This window comes from Xenopus laevis, chromosome 6L, assembly GCF_017654675.1.
Source record: "Xenopus laevis strain J_2021 chromosome 6L, Xenopus_laevis_v10.1, whole genome shotgun sequence".
In the NCBI taxonomy this organism is placed as follows: Eukaryota; Metazoa; Chordata; class Amphibia; order Anura; family Pipidae; genus Xenopus; species Xenopus laevis.
In genome coordinates, this window is record NC_054381.1 from 53,726,649 (window position 1) to 53,749,441 (window position 22,793).

Below are 22,793 nucleotides of genomic sequence, written 5' to 3' on the forward strand. Positions count from 1 at the left end.
GAATTAGCATCTTATCTGCCCATGTATGGGGCCCTCCGATGTGCCTGAACGCTATCAAATTTTATCATCTGCAAGTTAATGTGGTACTCAATCTGATGGCCAACATAGCAGCAATTATGATTTGATCTTTGGCCCAAGGGCCAAACCATTGCATCAGCCTGATATTGCCCACCTTAAAGGGGTAGTTCACCTTTGAGATAACTTTTAGTATGATGCAGAGTGATATTCTTGGACAATTTGCAATTGGTTTACATTTTTTATTTGTGTTTTTTTTAGTTATTTAGCTTTTTTTCAGCAGCTCTCCAGTTTGCAATTTCAGCAGTCTGTTTGCTATGCTCCAAATTACTCTAGCAACCATGCATTGATCTGAATAAAAGACTTGAATATGAATAGGGGAGGGCCTGAATAGAAAGATGAGTAATAGAAAGTAGCAATAACAATACATTTGTAGTATTACAGACCATTTGTTTTTAGATGATCATTGACCCCTATCTGAAAGCTGGAAATAGAAGAAAGGAAATAACGCAAAAACTATATAAAAAAAAAAAATGAAGACCAATTGAAAAGTTGCTTAGAATTAGCCATTCTATAATGTATAAAAAGGTATCTTAACGCCGAACAACCCCTAAGGCAACCTTGCCGAAAGAGTGGATCTTAAAATGTATGGCCAGCTTAAGACACCAAAATGCTAGATCAGTTCTTCTAGTTAAACAGGCAATAATACATATACATTAGTGATGTGTGGGCTGGGCTGATATCCGCAGGTTTGGCCGATCTCTTCCTGCCACCTATCCCGCCCACAAGGTCGCGGGCACGATTGGAAACAGGAAGACCTCGGGCCAAACTCCCTGTGGCCCGAATTCACTGTGCGTGTGTCGGCCTGAACCCGAGGGTATCAGGCCAGTAGTGATGTGCGGCCCGACCTCGCACCTCCAGTTGCCGGTGGCGGGCGGGTCAGGGTTGAGCTCTTCTTCCTGCTCTCCCTGCTGCCACCTTACACTGACAGCTTCTCACTTCCTCTTTTATAGATGCACGCCTGCGCGCCCTGGCCCTTTTGTGATGTCATCGGCGGGGCAGGTCTATAAAAGGAACCCGGGCGCGGGTTAGGGTCGGGTGTGAGTCGGGTAAAACCCGACCAGCACATCACTACAGGCCAGCCCACACATCACTAATATATAGGTATTATTGGCATATTATTGGTTTAATTAGCATATCTTATCTAGCATATTGGTGTCTTAAGATGGCTAAAAAATTTAAGATTCCCCCTCTGTGACATCAGAGACGGGGGCAGTGTCTTAAGCTGGCCATACATTATAAAATCCCCCTCCGTGATGTCAGAGATGGGGGAGAGTCAGGCGCGGGTATATAAAAGGAAAAGAGAGACAGGTTAGGGTCTGATATTGGTGCAGAACAGAAGGTTAAGGTTGCAGATTGTTGACCTGCACATCACTACTATATATATTTTTGTCAGGAGTGTTAGAGCCAATTACTTGAAGAGTTCAAGCAGTTAAAACTGCTTAAGTGTAACAGCCAATCAAAGAGAACTCAGCGGAGGGAACGATAGACAGAAGTCAGTAGGCAGGCTGAAGTCAAGCGTAGTTGGAAGCAGGCAGAGGTCAAACACCAGAAGATCAGAAATAACGAAAGGCAAGCCGAATCACACAGGAAACGTTCATAAGCTAGGAAAATAAACAAGCGCTGTTTACTTCCTCAGACGTCTATTTAAAGGGACGATTTTGGCGCCAAACGTTAGGGCGCAGCGTGACGACGCTGTGCCTCAAACATAGTGCGTCCGCGTCTGTAGCGGCGCGCGCATCTGAATAAACGGACACACGCGCAGGAAACAAGCGCCAAGAATGTACAGAACCCTGCGCGCAGGCGAAGGCTTAGCTGCGTCCAGTGGTACCTTACAATTTTACATACACCCTTTCTGTTTTTATTTTACCTCAGTGGATGTTGCCAAGAAATACACAGAACAATCAAAAAGAAACCACAACTGGCAACATAGACTTTAATGTGGTTAGTACTGGCCTGGGGTTCTACTGAATTTAGAAGCAAAAAGTCAGCTTTTCATTCTCTGCACATTCACACCTGGCAATGGGTTGCAGAGAGGCTCCAACAAGAGGAAGATGACGATGGGTGTTCCTACAGTAAGCTCCCTGGGCTAGTGCAGATAGTGAATTTTTTGTAGTGTTTCAATAAGCTCACTGGGAACAGTCTTCGTTTGCCCTGCTATTGTTATATATGTGAATAATGTGTCACATGGGGCATTTTGATTCCAGTTGTGGGAAAATTAGTTAATACCATTGTTGACCCTAGAGAATAGGTGCTTAAAGGAGAAACAAACCCAAGCCTCTACCCTACATAGACGCTCCTCCCTGCTTTCCCAGCCTAGGTGGTATCTAAATGCTCCTAACTCTTTACTTACCCCTTGTTGCAGATTCTGTCCAGCGGAGTTCACGGGCGCCATCTTCAGCCGCTTCGGTAATCTTGGGGTCTTCTTCCAGAGCTTCTCCAATTTCCGTGACTTTCAGTGCATGTACAGTTGTTGCGAAACAGAAAATTCCTCCAACTGCACATGTACCAATATAGCATTTACTTCCCGAAGATTACCGAAGAGAAGAAGATGGCAGCCGTGAACTCCGATGCTCTCAATCTGCACGAGGGGTAAGTAAAGAGTTAAGCTGGCCATGGATGCAAAGATCCGATCGTTCCAATCCTCGAACGATCGGACTTCCCCATCTCCTGACCTGCCTCGAACCTTTCACATCAAATAAAGTAGAAAAAGAACAGATCAGCCGATGTTCTGCCCCTACAGCAATCGTACAAAAGTTATGTCTGACAAAACTGAAAATCGTCCGATCGGAAATAAATGCAGAGAAATTATCGGCAGCCAAAAATGTCGGGACTCTCTACACACGGTCCGAAAATCATACGTATCGAGGATTTGTACGATCTTTGCACCTATGGCCAGTTTTAGGGGCATTTACAATGGGTAACAGCTGGGGGGGAGCAGGGAAAGGGGTCTATGTAGGGTAGGGGGTAGGGGATTTTAATAAAAAGGGTTTACTTCTCCTTTGATAACTATGTATAAATATATAAGGGGATTGTACAATATCTCTCTAATCTCTCTAATGCTTTATTTACTAGTAGGTCCTTCCAGCTGACAAGAGGTCACCCATTCTGATTAAAAGAAAGGAGATTCCCTCTAAATATTAGGAAAGGTTTTTTACAGGGAGCTATGAAGATGTGGAGTTCTCTCCCTGAATCAGTCATACAGGTTGATATACTAGATAGCTTTAAGAAGGGGTTGGATGGCTTTTTATCAAGTGAGGGAATACAGGGTAATGGAAGATAGCTCATAGTACAAGTTGATCCAGGGACTGGTCTGATTGTCATCTTGTAGTAAGGAAGGATTTTTTTCACCTCTGAGGCAAATTGGAGTGGCTTTAAACCAGTTAGGCAGGTTAAATATAGACTATATATAGGTTGAACTTGATGGACGTGTATCTTTTTTCAACCTAACTTATTATGTTACTATAATATCAATGGGAAGAATCTGAGGCTGCTTAAGAACTACAGTTATCATTCTGAATTGTGCCAGTTTTCCTTTTCTTGCTGTAACTACACCAGTAAAGGGTAGAATATCACTGCATTATAATCACACATGGCAAAACTGCAGTTACCTATCAAATTTACTGCTAGCCAAACAATTGGATCACTTGTTAAGCATGTAGTCAATGTATTTCCTGGTCGAATGAGGACCCACCACACATGTTGAGATTTTCAGCAAGCCATAATTTGCACCAGAGTTTGATCAATGTCATCACTCAGCAGTGGTGCCCATACAGAGGGGATTCCAATTGGCTAGCTAGCAGTGGAAGCACAACTAATAAATTAACCTGACACAGCCTGCAAGTCTAGCCAAGCAAATTCAATTCACCTTTAAGAAATACAAGCCTGAAAGAGTGTATCTTACATGTGCACTTCCTTATTGAATAGCACTGGCTAAAATGTTCTCAAAGCTTGCTATGATTATCTTAGCCACTAAAGGTATCACCTTTATTCCACCTGTTTGTTATTTTCTTGATCCGTGACTGCTGAAATAGTAACTTGCATAAAGGAAAAGTAATTGGAAAAGCTAATATGCCAAATATAAATTCATTTTCTTGTGGCAGTAAGGTCCGAGCTTAGCAAAAAGGGCATCCGAGACTCCATTTCTAAATCTGTATTTTGAGTTCTCATTTATGCAATTATCACCTTGCATGCAATGATGAAAGTGTGTGGTCTGTGAGCATCTCATTTACTAGATAATGAAATGGATGTCTGACTCAGAAGATGATGACCTTCGGTAACCATAGCAAGACTGAATATGTTAAATGGAAAACATAGAGTCTGTTCTCCATATGAAGGAAGTACTACTGCAGATACCAGCAGTCAATTATACACCCTATTATACCTATATACTCAATATACTGGATAAATGTAAGCATCTGTATGTGTGCTAACCGTTAGCTGGATAGGCAGCTTTCTGAACTCTAGATTAGTGTTCAAATTGTAGAAAATCTTTTCATACAATGTTGTAGATGTATGTCAAGGTCACCACCATATATACTAGGCTTAAATGCTACATTTTGTTCATTATAGTTGCACGTTTGGCTTAAATTTAGGGCAGGAGATTGAGCTAAACCACATAGTACAATTAGAAAAGTTTGATTGGGCAGCTGAAGTTAGTTTTACTTAATATCATCCTAGCTGGATGGTATGTAACATATGCCAGTTGCTTATGGACCCTGCAAAATATCTAAGCAGCTGATTGTATATTTTATTCTTCACCAGGATGCACTTCTTAGGGAGAAATACTATTGCCATCTACCAAAATAGTAACAGAAAATATCTGCCCATTTTTTTTTTTTTGTTTAAGTTGTTATTTATGCTTTTTAGGTTAACAGTTCGCCAGTGGAGTCAATCAATAAATGGTCAACAATTATTTAAAGTGTCATATTTTGTTTTTTTACCATTGTCATACATTGTCGCACAATGCCCCGACCTTAACATCCGCATCACTATCAGACATTTTCATTTGGACGGGTGTCCTCCATTTCCATCCATAGGCCCCAGATTGCCTCGTATTTTTTTGGGCAGCCCCGGGCTATATAGGTCAGTTTTTGGTTGGGGAGGGTTTTATTCACAAATGAATGCCAAAAGGTATATCTGCCCATTTTGCCAGAATCTTCAACAGTTTCGTGAATTTTATAGTTGATCATCCCATTTCTCACATTCAGGGGCGTAACTATTGAGGAAGCAGACCCTGCGGCTGCAGGAGGGCCCAGGAGGTATAGGGAGTTCCTTGAGGCCCTAATTAATGGGCAAATTCAATATATATTAGGAGAACAGGACAACCACTGGATATTTTGGGGGGCCTAAAATAAACTTGCTGTGAGACCTAGTAACATCTATTTATGCCACACAGTGGCTTATTCTAACCAGAAAATGTTTGCCAGTCAAATCCTATAAGCACAAATCTTACAAGGCTACATAGTGAACCAATCTGTGAGAAAAATTAATACTGCATTAATTTCTATACAATGAAAAATGTAGCAATTTTATGCACCAATAAAATATTTAGCATGTTATTTTGAGAACACTGGAAAGAATTTACAAATCTCAAACTAATTATGCTTCTTTTCCTACTGATAGCCACTCAAAGAAAAGAATGATACTTTGTAAATCCACCCCTTAATCTTCTAAATGCTATGTCTAGAAGTAAAAAAGAGACTAGAATATGAATAGGAGAGAACCTGAACAGAAAGATGAGCAACAACCGATTTGTAGCCTTAAAGAGCATTTGTCTTAAAGATGGGGTCAGCAACCCATTTTTAAAGCTGGACAGAGTCTGAAGAAGGTAAACAATTCAAAAAAACTATAAAATAAAAACAAGCCCTTTTATAACATACTAAAAGATAATTTATAGGTGAACCATCTCTTTAAAACAATTTACCACAGTAATTTGTGTCAATTTTAGACACTGCAATAATCACACAGCTACAATCTTACAAAAGAATGATGTAAAAGGCAAGGCATGGCACATAGGAGAAATTAAATGGGAAACCCCACACACTCCTTCCTATATAATGTCATACAGGGTGTTTTTTCAGCTAGCACAGAGAACGGCAATTCGCTCTGATCCACACCTTGTTTAGTAAGCATTGACAGGAATGGAATTTGCTTATGATTGCTTACATGTGACAGATTTCAGCCCAAGAACGGCACAAATGTTTTGACCCAAAATTCACACCATGAGAGCACTGCTGGGAATTTCAATTTTCTTGGCCAGCAGAGAAAACACAAAGTGTAGGAGAAATAGTGCGCAAAAGAATGGGAAGCAGTAAAGATAAATTAGCCTTGCCAAAAAAAACCACACACATTCAAACTTGCTACATGTTAGAAATGTACAAAAACCACATTTCTTAAAAGAATAAGCACAAATATGTTTGACACAAGCACTATTCATTGAGCTCACACTGAAAACAAGGAGCACACTATCCCTTTAATAACATCTGTTATTATTACTTCCCTCAGACAAATCTGGCAAAGAACTAAACATCAACTAATAGGTGCAAATGAGAACAAAGTCTATGGGGCCTTTGAGCAGACTGGAAAGTCATAAAAATCTGTTGGAGGGCCACATCCAGCCAGCTGGCCTTCAGTTGGACAGCTCTGATCTAATACACAGCTTTCCAACTGAAGGTCCTGGAGAGAGATCTGGCTGCCTAATTTCCCTGCATACAAGGTGGGTGTGATCTGGGCTTTAGTGATGTACTAGTCAACAACAATTCGACCCGCAACCAACCATAACCGGCCCCCTTCCCAAACCACACCCAACTTTAACCCAGCCGGCACCTCCATTTATAGACCCATGCCCAATCCGCCCCTTCTCTGATGTCACAAAAGGGGGTGGCACAAGGCAGGCGTGCGCCTATAAATGGAGGCTGCCAGTCAGGAGCATGTTGTGTGGAAGAAGAGCTTAAAGGGATAATTTTTTTTTCAAAACACATCATTTAATAGTGCTGCTCTGGCAAAATTTTGCACTGAAATCAAAAAATAAGAAGAGCAAACATTTTTTTTTATATTTAATTTTGAAATCTGACATGGGGCTAGACATATTGTCAGTTTCCCAGCTGCCCCCAGTCATGTGAAAAACTTCAGTCACTCTTTACTGCTGTAATGCAAGTTGGAGTGATATCACCCCCTCCCTTTCCCCCCAGCAGCCTAACAACAGAACAATGGGAAGGTAACCTATAGACACAAAGATCCGATCATACGAATCCTCAAACGATCGGACTTCACCATCTCCCGACCTGCCATTAACCATTCAGATCAAATAAAGTAGAAAAGAACAGATCAGCCGATGTTCTGCCCCTGACAGCAATCGTGCAAAAGTTATGCCCGACAAAAGCTGGTGACAGTCTCCCACTGAAAATTGTACGATCGGCAATACATGGATATTGTACTGCAGAGATATTATCGGCAGGGGACAGAAATTTTCTAACCTGTCTAATCGATCAAACGACCAATGTCCGGACTCTCCACACACGGTCCGAAAATCGTACGAATCCGCGATTCGTACAATCGGATCTTTGTGTCTATGGCCAACTTAACACAAGATAACAGCTCCCTGGTAGATATAAGAACAGCACTCAATGGTAAGATCCAGGTCCCACTTCGCCACCTTCAGTTACATTGAGTAGGAGAAACAACAGCCTGCCAGAAAGCAGTTCCTTCCTACAGTGCTGACTCTTTCTGAAAGCACCTTACCAGGCAAAAAGACCTGAAATGGCTGCCTACACACCAATAAAAAACATACACTTGCTGGTTCAGAAATGAAATTTTATATGGTAGAGTGAATTATTTGCAGTGTAAACAGTGTAATTTAGAAATAAAAACTTCATCATAAAAATCATGACATACAAATTTGTGTGGGAGTTGGGACAACCAGCACATCACTAATGGGTTTCTCACTTGCTTGCATGTTATTCAGGACATGCAAGTCAGACATGCCCGGAATGCAAGGCACTAAGGTGCCCTATACTTACTGCCTTTTTATTGCAGGTGTTTGGTCAGTGATGCCCTCTTTGCATTGGACCAGAATTATAAATCTCCAAGAAGTGGAGTAGCACAGACCATGTGTAGCGATACAAATTGTAAGTGCATGGCCGTAAAGGGGCACAAGTTTGTGATTGTTCACATGCTAACGCTTGGGCCTCTGCTTATAGTAAATGAGCTTGAATATCTCTTTGCATGATGTACGCAGAGTATAAGACCTGCATTTCAATAAACACAGCAAATGAGATCCAGAAATAGCAGGCTGCTACTTTATCAAATATTTATACCAAAATTATATACATAAATGCTCACAGCACACCTTGGGAGAGAAAGTATCACTGTCATTTTTTAAACTAAATCAAACACAACTTAATTTCAGAGCACACAGAAAAACAAATTACTTCCAATGCTGTGAACACAAGCATATACTTTCACAAACACACTTATGACAGATCATTTTTGGTATTCGCAATAAGACATTTTAAATTAAGAAGCAAAACTATTAATTTTAAAGTTGTGATTTTGCCGCAATGAATGTGACTTACAGTAATATTTTTTATTTTTTTTTAGGGACAAATTTCTATTCCCAGAAATGTTTTTTTATTCATGGGTTCTTTCCCTGCAATCAAGTTGTACAACAAAGATTTCAATTGCAGCAGGTTTAAGGTGGGCACGATTGTTTATTCTTTTAAAAATACTGCAACCACAAATAAAACTAAAAACAAAAATGTGCCCCAAGTGTCAAAAAAACTAAAAAAAAAAATCCTCATGGCCCTTGGCAACACAATTTATTATGATAATCCTCTACTTATCCAGAAACAACAACAACCATGTTGTCATCGTACGACATCGCCCCCTCATACTCTCTCCCTTTTGATCCTTTGCATTGTTTTCTATATGCTAATCAACTTATAACAAACGTTGCACGTTTTATTACATTACCCCCTATGTTGCTCCATTCCATTCACTTGCCATTAACAATGATGGTTTTAGAACCAAATCAGGCAGAAAACACTAATTTATGCAATAATGTGAACTGGTATGTGTTAAACCTGCCTTTTTTAATCTTTTAAGAAACAAATGAATAAATCAGCCATATGTTTTGTTTCACAAAAATTCAAGACAAATATCTGCCAATAGCTTCTTTCTAGGTGGCAATTTGAATCACTTAGTTTATGGCTCACAAAATGAATTATTGTTTCAAAAAACAGAAGCCCTTAAACTGTTATGTTTTCACTGACAAACATGGATACCCTTTTGTCGCCATTTGCCCCACTGGAAAAAGGAAAAACTGCATTGATTCAACATTGAGGTGTGTCACCACCCGTAGGGTAGGACTTCACGATGCGAGAGGAGCCGACACGTTGCAATGCGACAAAACGCATGAGACGTGTCAGATGTTCTAAAGAAAACGGAAGTGAAGGAGAAATTGCAGGTAAGACTGTCGGATGAAAACACAGCGGGCTGCATCGCCTGCTTGAATGAAGGATCACCTGCGCTAATGCACTCGCGGCGCAGGTGATCCTTCATTCAAGCAGGCGGAAGGCAGTTCGGGGAGATTGTCACCCCGCAAAGGAGGCGATTAGTTGCCAGGCGACTAAATCTCACCGAACCTGCTCGTCTGCCCCAACCCTCAAAGAAGCTAGTAATGCCAACCAAAATCTAATGAAGCCTAACTCATTATGTCCATAAAGGCATTGGGAAAAATAAACACATTTTTAGAAAAGGTTTTATTGGAACAATTAAGAGTACAATAAACTACCAGGGCAGACTAAACCGGTCCCCTCTGCTCCTTCTTTACACGCAGAAAATGGGTGGGAGCATAAACGTTGCCACAAGCCCAGTAAAAATATTTTATATGACATTTTTATTACCAATTAAATGAATTTGGAACACATATCTGTAACGTGTGTCAAGTCATCAAGCCAAGTGAACTATGTTTGCAGCAAAAGGAAGGGTAAAATATTAACCTTACCATGGTAACCATTCTGCTAGGTTAAGGACAAAGGATAATTCAAATGTGAAATTTGTACTGACATAAAACCTTAAAAGTTAACCTTTATTGAACTGGCATTGTAGATATCACATCTATTTAGTAATGCTTACTTCTCAACTCCCATTGCTGTAAAAGAAAACATGGTGGTATTATACAACCACCTTTTTCTAATAGAAACTCTGCAATGGCATACAAATCAATATCAGCATGGTTGGTTGTTTGGAATTTTCTGTAATAAGGCTGTAAATTACAGTTATTGATTTGGGAGGCAAGTGTTCTCTGAGTAACTTGATCCTGCTGTGAACACTGCATGACAAGAGCCATCACCACATGAAATGATGCCATTATTTTATACCACCACACTCCTGGCGTAACCCATTGAATTCACAAATGAAAGCACAAATTCCTTTTTAATAATGTGCACTTTTGTCCTATAATAGGAACTTATTTTTAAAGTGGACCTGTCACCCAGACACAAAAAGCTGTATAATAAAAGTCCTTTTCAAATTAAACAAATTAAAGTAGGCTCCTGCCTACTTGCTATAATAATGAGTTCCCAGACTGAAGGAAATAAGATTCAAATAATTTATATAGTGTAATTAAAGTTAATTTTGCTTGACTGATGTGATAAAATAGGATTATGAATATTTTTTTTTGGGTGACTGGTCCCCTTTAACCAGCTTGTTGGTAATGAAGGTGAATTGACCAGTTGAAAAAAGACCAAGGAACACCAGTGTAGACCTTTTTTGAAACCTAACATCTACCAGTCTAAATATCTTTTCAAGCCCAGATTTTGTCTCTTCTTTCTATCAAGTCTATACAGCACCAGCTAATGTGAGTTAAAACTCCCAGAATCTTAAACAAGTTGTTCACCTTTAAATTAAGTTTTAGTATAATGTAGAGAGTGATATTCTGAGACGATTTGCATTTGGTTTTCATTTTTTATTATTTGTGGTTTTTTAGATATTTAGCTTTTTATTCAGCAGCTCTCCAGTTTGCAATTTCAGAAATGTTGAATTTGTAGCCCTACAGAGCATTTGTTTTTTTAGATGGGGGTCTGTGACCCCATTTAGAAGCTGGAAAGAGTCAGAAGAAGGCAGTAAATTAATCAAGAACAGGTGGAATGCATCATATAAAAAAATACATACATATACAATAGTTATATTTTATGGGCTTACCCAATTTTATATTTATTTTTGTTTGCTTTGTTAAAAAAAATACTGTGTCTTTTTTTCTTTAATCCTCAGCCACAGAAAGGTTTGACACAAACTAAGGGTGTGAGCCAATAAACTCATCCACCAAATGTACATACTACCTATTCAAAGAATATGAAATTATGTGAAAAAAGAACCAGTGACACTGCTTGTGCCAAAAAGTGAAATGATGCAGGATCTTCAAAAGTGACAACTAGGTAAAGAATATAAGTAAAACACATGCAGAGCTTGTTTCGTTTTTAGAGTTTCTGGCGCTTTAATCCAAAAAAATGTCTCAGACTAGTACAGTACATACAGTAATACCATATTGTATCATCATTACCTGCCAAACCTAAATTTCTACTCCTCCTACTCATGTCAAATTCTATTCTTCTAAAACTAGAATGCCCCCTGTTACACAGGAAGCTCATTCAAACAATACAACGCCTATGAATGTCTCTGATGACATTAATAACTCCAAACATCAAGATCAAGGCACACTGCTAATGTTGCTTTAGATTTATACACAACAAAACCAAACCTTTATCTGTTTTATACATCACCTTTGGAATTTTCTTCTGGCTATATTTCAACCTGATTCAGTCTGACATTATTTCCATAGCCGACTCATTATCATTGTCTTTAGGTACAGTCCCAGGTACTCTGTGTGTGAAACAGCAAAGCTACCTATCCCATAATACATTTGTGCTTTTATAACTGATCCTTCTAGCTATTATTCCCCAAATATATTCACAGCACTGCAAAGTCCAGCAACATTTACCTGTAACACATGTAAAATTAGGGATGCACCGAATCCAGGATTCAGTTTGGGATTCGGCCTTTTTCACCAGGATTCGGCCGAATCCTTGTGCCTGGCCAAACTGAATCCTAATTTGCATATGTAAATTAGGGGCAGGTAGGGAAATCACATGACTTTTCATCACAAAAGAAGACTTTTTTCCACTTTTTCCTTTCCTGCCCCTAATTTGCATATGCAAATTAGTATTCGGTTCCGTATTCAGCCAAATCTTTCATAAAGGATTCGGCCTAATCCCAAATAGTGGATTTGGCACATCCCTAGTAGTATTTGCCACCTATTTTTGACTATTTCCAGATTACAAATGGGGGGGTCACGTTAAATCAGGCAAAATTCATTATTATTGAGTGTGTGAATGTGACGTAAATATATGATGCTCTGAATAGTATTTAGTGATTTAAAGGAGACCTAAAGCCTAACAATGAATGTATCTAGAAATGCCATATTTTCTATAGTGAACTTATTGCACCAGCCTAAAGTCTCAGTTTGTCAATAGCAGCAATGATCCGGGACTTCAAACTTGTCACAGGGGGTCACCATCTTGGAAAGTGTCTGTGACATGCTCAGTGGGATCTGAGCAGCTGTCGAGAAGCTAAGCTTAGGGGTCGTCACTAAAAATGTTAACTTTTTTTTTCTTCCTCTAACAAGAATCAACATGTGATTCCACTAAGATGAACAAACCACTATCACAACAGCTCCATACACAACAAATTCATAAGATTTGGTTTTATCTTCTGTAACTAGATGCAATAAAGAACTGTCTGCCGTATACAGGGACCAGTAGTGAATAAAGTACCCCTTCTTGTTAAGGATCTTATATGTGACAGAGGAGTTCCATGACCATACAAAAACACAAGGCCGAAGGCCGAGTGTTTTTATAGAGGTCATGGAACAATGAAGTGACTTCTAATATCCTCATATTTTGCAACATGCGGTATTTTATTATACACAAATTTCAGTAAGTCATGTGACAGAAATGACCCCACTAAGCTCTGGTTATAATCAATGACATCACGAAGCACCATTTATAAATATATAATTTACAGGATATTCATGGCTCTTGTGCATTATATAGTGAATAAAGTACCCTCTCTTATAAATCATAAGGATATTATAAGTTACCGAGGAGTTCCATGACCATATAAAAACACGAGGCCGAAGGTCATGGAACGCCGAGGTAACTTCTAATATTCTCATATTTTGCAACTGGGGGTACTTTATTTATTATAATACACAAGTTTCAGTGAGTCATGTTACAGAAATGACATCACCGTTTATAACTGATGACATCAGAATGTCTAGTAATGCCTATATAAGAATATCAAGTACATCAATGCGAATATCCAGTTAATACAGATAGTTATACTACTGAGTTTTACAGTGATTTTTTATGGCCGATCTATTTGATATCCAGTGTTCAGGGTCAGACCCTCTTCCTGTGGCTGTGCGTTACTCCCTGACCTACCACTGGTCCTGATCTTGGCCACATGAAGAGATAACAAGCTGGCAGGGGTTGACGCTGAGGCAAGGGGCCCCTAATGGGACAGCCCTGGTGGGCCCGGCAGGAAGGCAGGGGAGGCACTTCGGGGAGATTAGTCGCCACGAAGAAGAGGAGATTTGTCACTGAGTGACTAATCTCCCTGAATCTGTCTGTTTGCCCTGATCCTTAGGGTGGTGGCAGACGGGGAGATTAGTCACCAGCGACAAATTTTCTCTACTGTGGGCGTCTAAGCTCCCCAAACTGCCTTCCAGCCAGCATACGAATCAATTTGTGTGCCATCCTGCCGGAGGGACAATTTAAAATCAAGGTACTTAAAATCGAGGCTTCACTATAAGGGGAAAAACCCGTGCAGATTTGGTCAGAGTAGTTTTTAGAAAATAATGAGATAAATTCGGACTTTGATAAATGGGCCTCTATGTGTTTCACAGAAAGTGTTGTTGGCATTGTTTACAAGAATGTGTCCCTCCTGACAAGGAAAGCCTTAATCACTGAGGGATCAGATATGTTAGGCACCCCCAATGAATTGAATTACTTTGATTTTTCACTGCACCAGTGCTCCTTTTAGTAAAAAAAAATACACCAGCCCAGGGGAAAAAAAAGTATAGATGCGCCATGACAATATCTTACTTTTCTTTTCCCAGGCATCCCTAATGCAGAAAAAAAATGTATCTGAAAGTCAAGGAACATCTGTGAAAAGTAAGTAAAATAACAAAGGAAACATTTTTGGCACCCGCTTCCAAGTAAATGAGGCTTTACTTGTGCTTTATTGTTTACAGTGTCGGACTGGCCCACCGGGATACCAGGAAAACTCCCGGTGGTCCCAGGTGTCAGTGGGCCTCTTGCTTCTAACCATTTGGTCTATTTCATGGTCATTCCCTATTCCTTTATGTTAAAAAATAGGCTTAATAATGGAAGAATTGTATAGTAATAATAAAGTATAGTAAGTAGATATAAAAGACTAGGAGAATAAAGAGGTTTACTACAGAGAGAAGGAATAATAGTTTGGAAAGTAGGCCCATGGTCACGGTTTACCAATGGGCCCACCATCTAAAGTTTTCTGGTGGGCCCCTGGCATTCCAGTCCAACACTGACTGTGCATTTGGCTGGTGGGAATCACAGAATCAAATATTTCTGGGGGATAATCCTGCCTTCACCTGACAGTGAAGAGGTCATCCCCTCAAAAAGCTTGTAACACTCTACTGCAGCATATAAATGGGTAAAGCACCTTGCATGATTCATTGTGTGAGCATGACTCCTGCTTTCAATACCCCGTTACCCCACTTGGAAAAATCCTGGGAGCTTTAACACCATCCGGCTACATGTTATTATGTGTGTCGGAAAAGCCATCTTTGTAGATAGAGAGAGTTGCCATGGCAAACAATTTCTGCAACTTGCACACTTTACACGCAGCAAGAAATTCCATCCAGATGAAAGTTACAACATGTCACATCTTGAACCCAGCTTCAGATGCTTATTTACATGTACCGTTATCATAAAGGTAATGGATTGATTTAAAAATCCCAGCATCCTCCAACAACCAACAGCAAAGGCAGTTCAACAATGGCTAGAGTACCTGTTAGACACAGAATCCAGTAACAGTTCATAGTTTGCCATATCTAGTATTCATGACACTACAGAAAACCTAGTTTATCCATAAGTAACAAACAAAAGTAGGCTGAGAAAAGAATATGCAATCCCATGACTCCCATGTCGCATTACATAAATTCCACAGTCAAGAATGTGCCATGTCACAAATTAATCTGAATGGAATTCCAGTAGCTATTGATCTTTTGATGAAGGGTTTCAAGCATCATCACATGATTTATCACAAGTAAGCCTCCAGAAGTGCTATACAATCTAAATGCCAAACAGAAATATTGATACAAAATCAACAGTGATTGACATTTTAAGAGAACAGAATAAAAAAAATATATTATGTTCACTTTTTGAGAAAAAGTGAAAAAAAAAAGTCACTTGGTAGGACAAAAATGTTGGCACATTAATTTCCCCCCACCATTTCTATTATGATGATATGAGTGCACCACCCACTCTCTATAAAAATATAAACCAGCACAATAAAATATTGACTGCTTGAATAGGGATGCACAGAATCCATTATTTTGGATTCGGCCGAACCCCCGAATACTTCATGAAATACCGCATATGCAAATTAAGGGTGGGAAAGGGAAAACATTTTTTACTTATTAGGATTCGGAAGAAGGATTCAGCTGAATCCAGTGAATGGATCTCTCCCCGAAATGCCCACCTTTTGGTGGGCAATATCGGGCTGATCCAATCGTGGGCCCTAGGGCCCAACGATCGGATCCTAACGGTGGCTTTATGGGCAGCCGGATCGCGGGACCGCGTCAACGAACAGATGCGGCCGCGATCCGACGGGATTTTTAGTCCCATCCGATCAAGATCTCAATCGGGGAAGCCCGTCGGGGGGGCCCCATACACGGGACAATAAGCTGCCGACTCGGTCTGTCGGCAGCTTTTATCAGCCCATGTATGGCCACCTTTAGTTATATATTGCAAGACCAGAAGCGAGAGTCACAAGGTGACATGGTATGTCCAGTGGTTTCCAGACATTTTTGGATCAAGCCCCCTTTAAGTGGCAAAATTTAGCCAGGCCCCAATTAGGTCAGATTTAAGTAAAAGATCACTCTATGATTATCTGACCATCAAGCAAGGCTATATATATATATATATATATATATATATATATATATATATATATATATATATATATATTCTGCAGCACTGTACAATTAGATATGTGGTTTGCCCCTGCCAATGTCTTTATGTGTTGTCAGAAGATGCTGCCCCAAAACAGCAGAGGAAGCTGAGGGCATAGGCATATTAGGCACCTTCCTACTCATTCAATTCACAATGGAACAGCAAGCGAAGGGCATCCACTGTCACGTCACTCCCGAGGTGTCACGTGATGTCAGCATACTCACCGCCAAAGAGGTGTGGGGAGAGGTGAGCTGGTAAAGATCCGATCATTAGTCTGGATTCACGCCCCCCAGGTGCCCTGTCTCGGGATCCTTCCTCGGGCGTGCTGCTGCCAGAGTCCCGGGCTGCACCGGGGATACTAAGCGGGGCCTGACTCCGAATCCCCCCGACAGAGCGGCTCCTGGAACCCAGTGCTGCCGGCTGAGCGCTGTCCGTGCCTCTCGCCCCTCTCCCAGCCGCCCCTGCTGTCGCCTGCTGCCCACTTGAGACATACGAGTACCTGGCGAGAGGGGACGAGGAGGAGGAGGCCACCCCAGAAGAGCCTCTGTAAGGCCCCCGGGCCGTGTTAGGAGTAGGGATATCCGATCCAGAGTAAGCCCTTGTACGACCATCCGCTGCTGGACTGCTGCTCTGCCGCCCACCCATCCCCGACACACAGCCGCCTGCTTCAGCGCGCATCCACCGGGGGTGAGGGGGAAGTGTCCTTGTGCTTAGTCCGGAGTTCAGTGCCTGTCAGATGCTAGAGTGTTGCACACTGTTGCCTCATTCCCCATACATCAGCCACTATACATCAGCCAGTCACACAGCGGCGAGACTAATACACGGCTCGGGTGTCCCTGTGTCTCACTGAGGAGGACATATAGCCAGTATCAGGCACGCAGGACATTGTTTGTGTGACGCTTATCAGCTCCCCGGCAGGTACAGGTGTGTAAGTGAGCTCTGCAGCCCAGCGGTGTATGTACACAATAACCCCCCGTGTCACCTATCCGGACACATTGTATATTCCTGTCACAGGCCGGTCCCGAGGTGTCCTTCCGTCTGTCACGTGCTTCTTTAGTCCCCGCTCAACACGGAATCCATAGAGTGCCCGCCTATTCCCAATGCCCAGGTGTCTGTGTGACCTCAGCGCCTACGGGAGACACAGGCTCTTTGCCCACACGCAGCGGGGCTACAAACTTTCCCCCGGCAGTGTCCGGCCTCACGTGCCCGTACCGCAGTGTCAGGAAGGTTACCCGTGTCACGGTGTCAGGAACGTTACCCGTGCGCTTGTGAGAGCTGATAGGAATGCACGGTGTGTATGCAGGGACGCATGGAGCCTGGGCTGCCCCTCCTGTCAGATAGACGCCAGTCCTCCCTCCTTGTTATGAAAGACTAGCGCTCTTGTTATTCTTTCCTCAAGTACAAAGCTCCTTGGCCTGGTTTCCCTCCTAGCTCGGCGTGCCATTCGCCCTCCCTGCTGTCTGTCACTAGTACGTCCCGCCCCCTTGTGTCTCTTCACAAAGCTCTGTGTCCTTTACTATCTCCGCGTGTTCCTACTTTCGTTATTTGTCTGTCTCCTCTGCTGCTGTTTGTTGCTTCACGCTCCCATTTCTCTCTACGTGTCATTTCTTTTATTTCCCTCACAGTGAATCGCAGCTCCTACGCGCCTTCCACCGAACAGACTGTTGTTTCAGGGAAGATCTAGAGGACATTTGCACAGGGCTTTCAGAACGTAGGGCTCTTTTCGAGAAAATGTTTCATATTTATTTTGTTACCACCTAGTATTCTACTACAACTCCCAGCACCCACTTTCCGAATAAGGGCGTGGGACTTGTGGATCAGCAACAGCTGCAGGGGTGGTAGACTGTACATGGTTGAATGCCATTGCCTTTTTCCTTAGATATTGGCCCCATACCCCCAGCCTTTGTGTAATGCCTGGCACCAGGCCCGGACTGGCAATCTGTGGGGTTTGGCCAATGCCAGAGGGGCTGCTATCCTGTCCCATAGAAAGTCAGTATTCTGTGGGCTGTTTGGGCCTATATGTGGGCTGATTTGGGCCTCTGTGTGCCTGAAATGCCAGGGCCTATTTTAATTCTCAGTCCGGACCTGCCTGGCACCCATTCATCTTAACTTCAACTCTGTTGCCAAGCAACCACGCTTGTTGTTCAGCCTCAGCACTGGGCATCATCACGGCATTTGGAGTGTAGTCCTTCAGCAGCTGGGCTAGTGGCTACTTTTATTCAGTATATTCAGTACACATTGTCATTACTATATATATATATATATATATATATATATATATATATATATATATATATATATATATATATATATATTGGAAATAGTAGAGATCACACTCACAGGTCTTTATGTAGAAAAAGAATATTTATTGTGGACAATTAAAAAAAAATATATATATATGTGTGTGTGTGTAACCTATGGAAGATAAAAGCACTCACTTCAACAGTTCAGTTCAAATAACTTTTTACTACATCACAGCAAAATCGGACCGCCAGTACCAGCTATTAGTACTAAGGAGAGGTGAGTGCTTTTCACCTTCTATAACAGGGATCCCAAACCTTTTGAACCCGTGAGCAACATTCAGAAGTAAAAGGAGTTGGGGAGCAACACTAGCATGAAAAATGTTCTGTGAGTGACAAATAAGTGCTGTGATTGGATATTTGGTATCCCCTATATGTCAACCTACATTGAGGCTCAGTTTGGCAGTGCACCTGGTTTTTATACAACCAAAACTTATCTCCAAGCCTGGAATTCAAAAATAAGCTCCTGCTTTGAGGCCACTCGGAGCAACATCCAAGAGGTTGGAGAGCAACATGTTGCTCACGAGCTACTGGTTGGGGATCTCTGTTCTATAACCTCTATGCCAGATCGGGATCTACCAGTAGACCTTTAGCTGGTTTTCAGTAGATCTGAAGACACTGTCAACATACAGCTTTTCTAAATCACCCTCCTATTTCATGCTTTTCATTCATATATGTATTATGTTAAGGTTACATAAGAAATTGTTGTTTGCTAAATATAGCAATAAACATTTTCCCATAAATAAGTATTTAATTAATATTTTCCAAGGAACAGAATGGTAATGCTTTTATGGATGTAGATCTTAATGGGACAACATCACTAAAAGTAGCTCTACACAGTATATTGTTCATCTAATACTACATCCATCCATACATACACACTGCATATCTTTATTGTATATTATACTTGGCTAGGCAGACATTTTAGTACCAGTGCCTAATTTAGCTTATTGTGCTACTTCCCTTATTCTGTTATTCTGCCCTTCCCTTTTTATTGCTATTGTATGTTTTCATGCGTTCCAGTTCTAGCCTGTAACGTAGAGATTCAACGGGCAGCACAAAAGGGCAGGTGTGAATGATGCTTTCATAGTTACCATCCAGACAACAGTCATCTCTTAGCCAATCACAATAGACATAGGCAAGCACTAATTAATTTTTATTCCCCTAGGAGATGCAAAGCCATTCAAGTGTTTTGTAGCAGAATTCTGAGTCATAGAATGGTTTTCTCTGAGAGATGCTAGTAACCGTCTCAGTGTAGCAGGCAGAGGAAGGAAAGCACTCACAGCCCTGATGTCTAGACGTACACGAACATCGCTATAGCCAGGTTCTACAAAATGAAATTTGCTATATTCTGCATTTTGTATATAACACTGTAAACATATGAGATTTTGCAAAGAATACAAAATACAAACATGTCACTGATGTAGGTCATAATTCAGGTTTTTCCTTTTTTCACAACAATATCCAGCCTTAATATATGAGATTAAAAATCTTTGCACCTACAAGAATCTAAAGCTGGCCATAGACGTGTAGATTTTATTCTTTGTACTGTACGACCACAGATTGTTTCAATGTAACAATCTACAACTAACCATTCAGATTGAATGAAATAGTTAAAATAACAAATCAGACAATGTTCTGGCTATTCATTGACAGGCAGCAATTGTACAAAAGTTATGACGACATATAGTCATCCATTGATATCGGCAGATAAGCAATACATGAAGAGATTTTATCTTTAGCCAATAGAAGTTTTCTAACCTGTCCAATCCCCAACCCATAAAAATTGTACGAAACTTAGTTTTGTACAACTTTATCTTTGCATCTATGACCAACTCAAGACCTTGTGTTTATCAAGTCCTTTTATGCTTTGCTTTGTGCTCCATAACCTGACCAGTGACCTGTTTTTATATTTTGTACTTAAATTATGACTTCAATACAGGAGGAGAAATATTTTGAACCTATTATAAAAAGTGTTCCATTAAAGTGAGGGGTGCTGCCACTACACTGAAGATTGTTAGGTTATTAAACTGAATATCTATGCTAATAAAATATATGGTAGAGGGATTGTGTTACTTTAATGACAAACTTATGGCTCGATATGTCACAATATGTTGTTTACTTTGGCATAGGTATTGTGAATTTTATTGTGAAAATACAAATGTAACTCAATTATGCAATTGCCTGTAGTATGGTTAATTGAAATGCTTTTGGCCATTAATCATCTTGTCTGAACAGCAAAGAGAATATAAAACAATACATTATCACCAATGATATCTGAAAATGAAAGACTTAGCAAAATGTAAAAAGTTGATGTTGATAAATCAGACCTTACCATACAGTACTGTAGTATCGCTCTCCCAGTTACTTGTGTGGCGACCCCCTTTGTGTCCTGCGGTATTTATCCATTCTAGATGCTCAGTGAATTTTTCTAGCAACAATCCTGAGCCTGTGTCGCTCAAGCATAGATATTTAAGCATTTTGTCAGACCCTAAACTATTTGACCATGTCCAACACACAAACACCATCTTACTCATCATCCATCGAAAAATCTATTATACTAGTTGTGGATTGGATTATGTTAAAATTACATCCTACAGAGAAATCTCTGGACCTTTTTTTTTATTTAACTTTGGTCTATAATTTAAATTCGCCCTGAAGCCTACAATGGACAATCATGAGCTATGAAACTAGTCAATGTGAAGTTTAAGCCTGCTAAGTGGGTTTCTTCATAATCTCAGTTTTTAAGGAGGGTGTTCATACAGATATCTATATTAGGGATGCACTAAATCCAGGATTCCTTTTGGGATTTGGCCAAGATTCTGCCGTTTTCAGGGGGATTTGGAATCTTTCACAAAGGATTCGGGAAATAATGGATTTGGTACATCCTTAATCTATATATTGTATATGCTTTATAGATATATAATAAGAGGTCATAATCATAAGAGGTCTTTTACTTATTGAGGTCGGTGTCCAAAGTGTAAAAAAACAGCCACAACCAGTAATGTTTTTGTCTTGTTTTTGTTAATTGATGCAGATCTGCAGAATGCAGAGACCTGCGGCTGCCACAGATTAATACAGCGTTGCCTGTATTGGGCAGTATTCTGTTCATAAGGGGCACTGTATTCATACGGACAGGAGGCAATCCGGGGTGCCCCAACTCTGTAAATGACCCCTATAGAAGGACTTGCAAAAAGTGCAAAAAACCTTATTACTAAACAAAGTTATTTTCACTGAAAATGTTTTAAGGAATTACTGAAATAACATGAATTACTGAAATAGCACAAATCATGGGCAGTCACACATGCTTTACCGGGGAGTGAATTTGCTTCTGGCTAGAAAAAATGTCTTGGGCAGAACAGTTGAAAATGCTGCAATAGACCTGTGGCACTTTGCATGAACTATAAATTCCTTCTGCGGTTGGAGTTTACAGGCAGGGCAGTTATATAGATTATAGACCCACCATCTTTAAGGTCCAAACTTATGAAACCATGCTAGAATGTGTGGTAGGAATCCCTGCCTGGGATGCAAGTATTTGGGAAAAGTAGGAGAGTGCAATTTTTTTAAAAAAAATCTTATTGCTGTTAATTTCTGTTTTATTGCCCATACAATTATCAATAACAATGCAACACACTTTTATAATATGTCTACAACTAGTGTCTGTCCAACATGTGCTGAACCCTGTGTATTCACCTGCATTTAGACAGCCCTCTTTTAATAATACTCTAGAGTAGCCAGCTCATAAATGGGGATGTCACAATGTCATAAAATACATTACAGGTGTTGTGTGCTCAATGTCTCCCTCTTAATCTTAATGTTGTGGTTGTATCATGAGGGGAGGGAAGGGGAAAGCTGTGTTATGTATTCATTACACAGCTACATTTGTGTTATAAGGAGTAATTTCCTTGTCAGAGAGACATCACTGTGAAAAATGTTCTGGAAAAAAGTCTGACACAATAAACAAGTTAATATGATGGTACATCCTGTAGGCTTATGGATTTTATGCAAGGCAACAGGTAATGTGTAGACTAAAAATAAGAAAATCACTTGTTGGACTGGGATTCAGATTGTTTGTGTTACTAATTCAAATCAATACACACTATTCTTACCCTTAACTACTGGTTGTGTTGTGACTGAATTT

General features: G+C 40.5%; 1 protein-coding gene across 1 annotated transcript in view; it reads right to left on the reverse strand.

Moving 5' to 3' along the window:
• Positions 1 to 17,916, reverse strand: part of znrf2.L (zinc and ring finger 2, E3 ubiquitin protein ligase L homeolog) — a 68,663-nt gene extending 50,747 nt beyond the window's left edge. The window contains exon 1 of the mRNA XM_018267490.2: positions 16,577 to 17,916. Within this exon, the coding sequence (XP_018122979.1) occupies positions 16,577 to 17,030 (454 nt within the window). The 5' untranslated portion in view covers positions 17,031 to 17,916. The remainder of the gene's footprint in view (positions 1 to 16,576) is intronic.
• Positions 17,917 to 22,793: the final 4,877 nt, after the last annotated feature.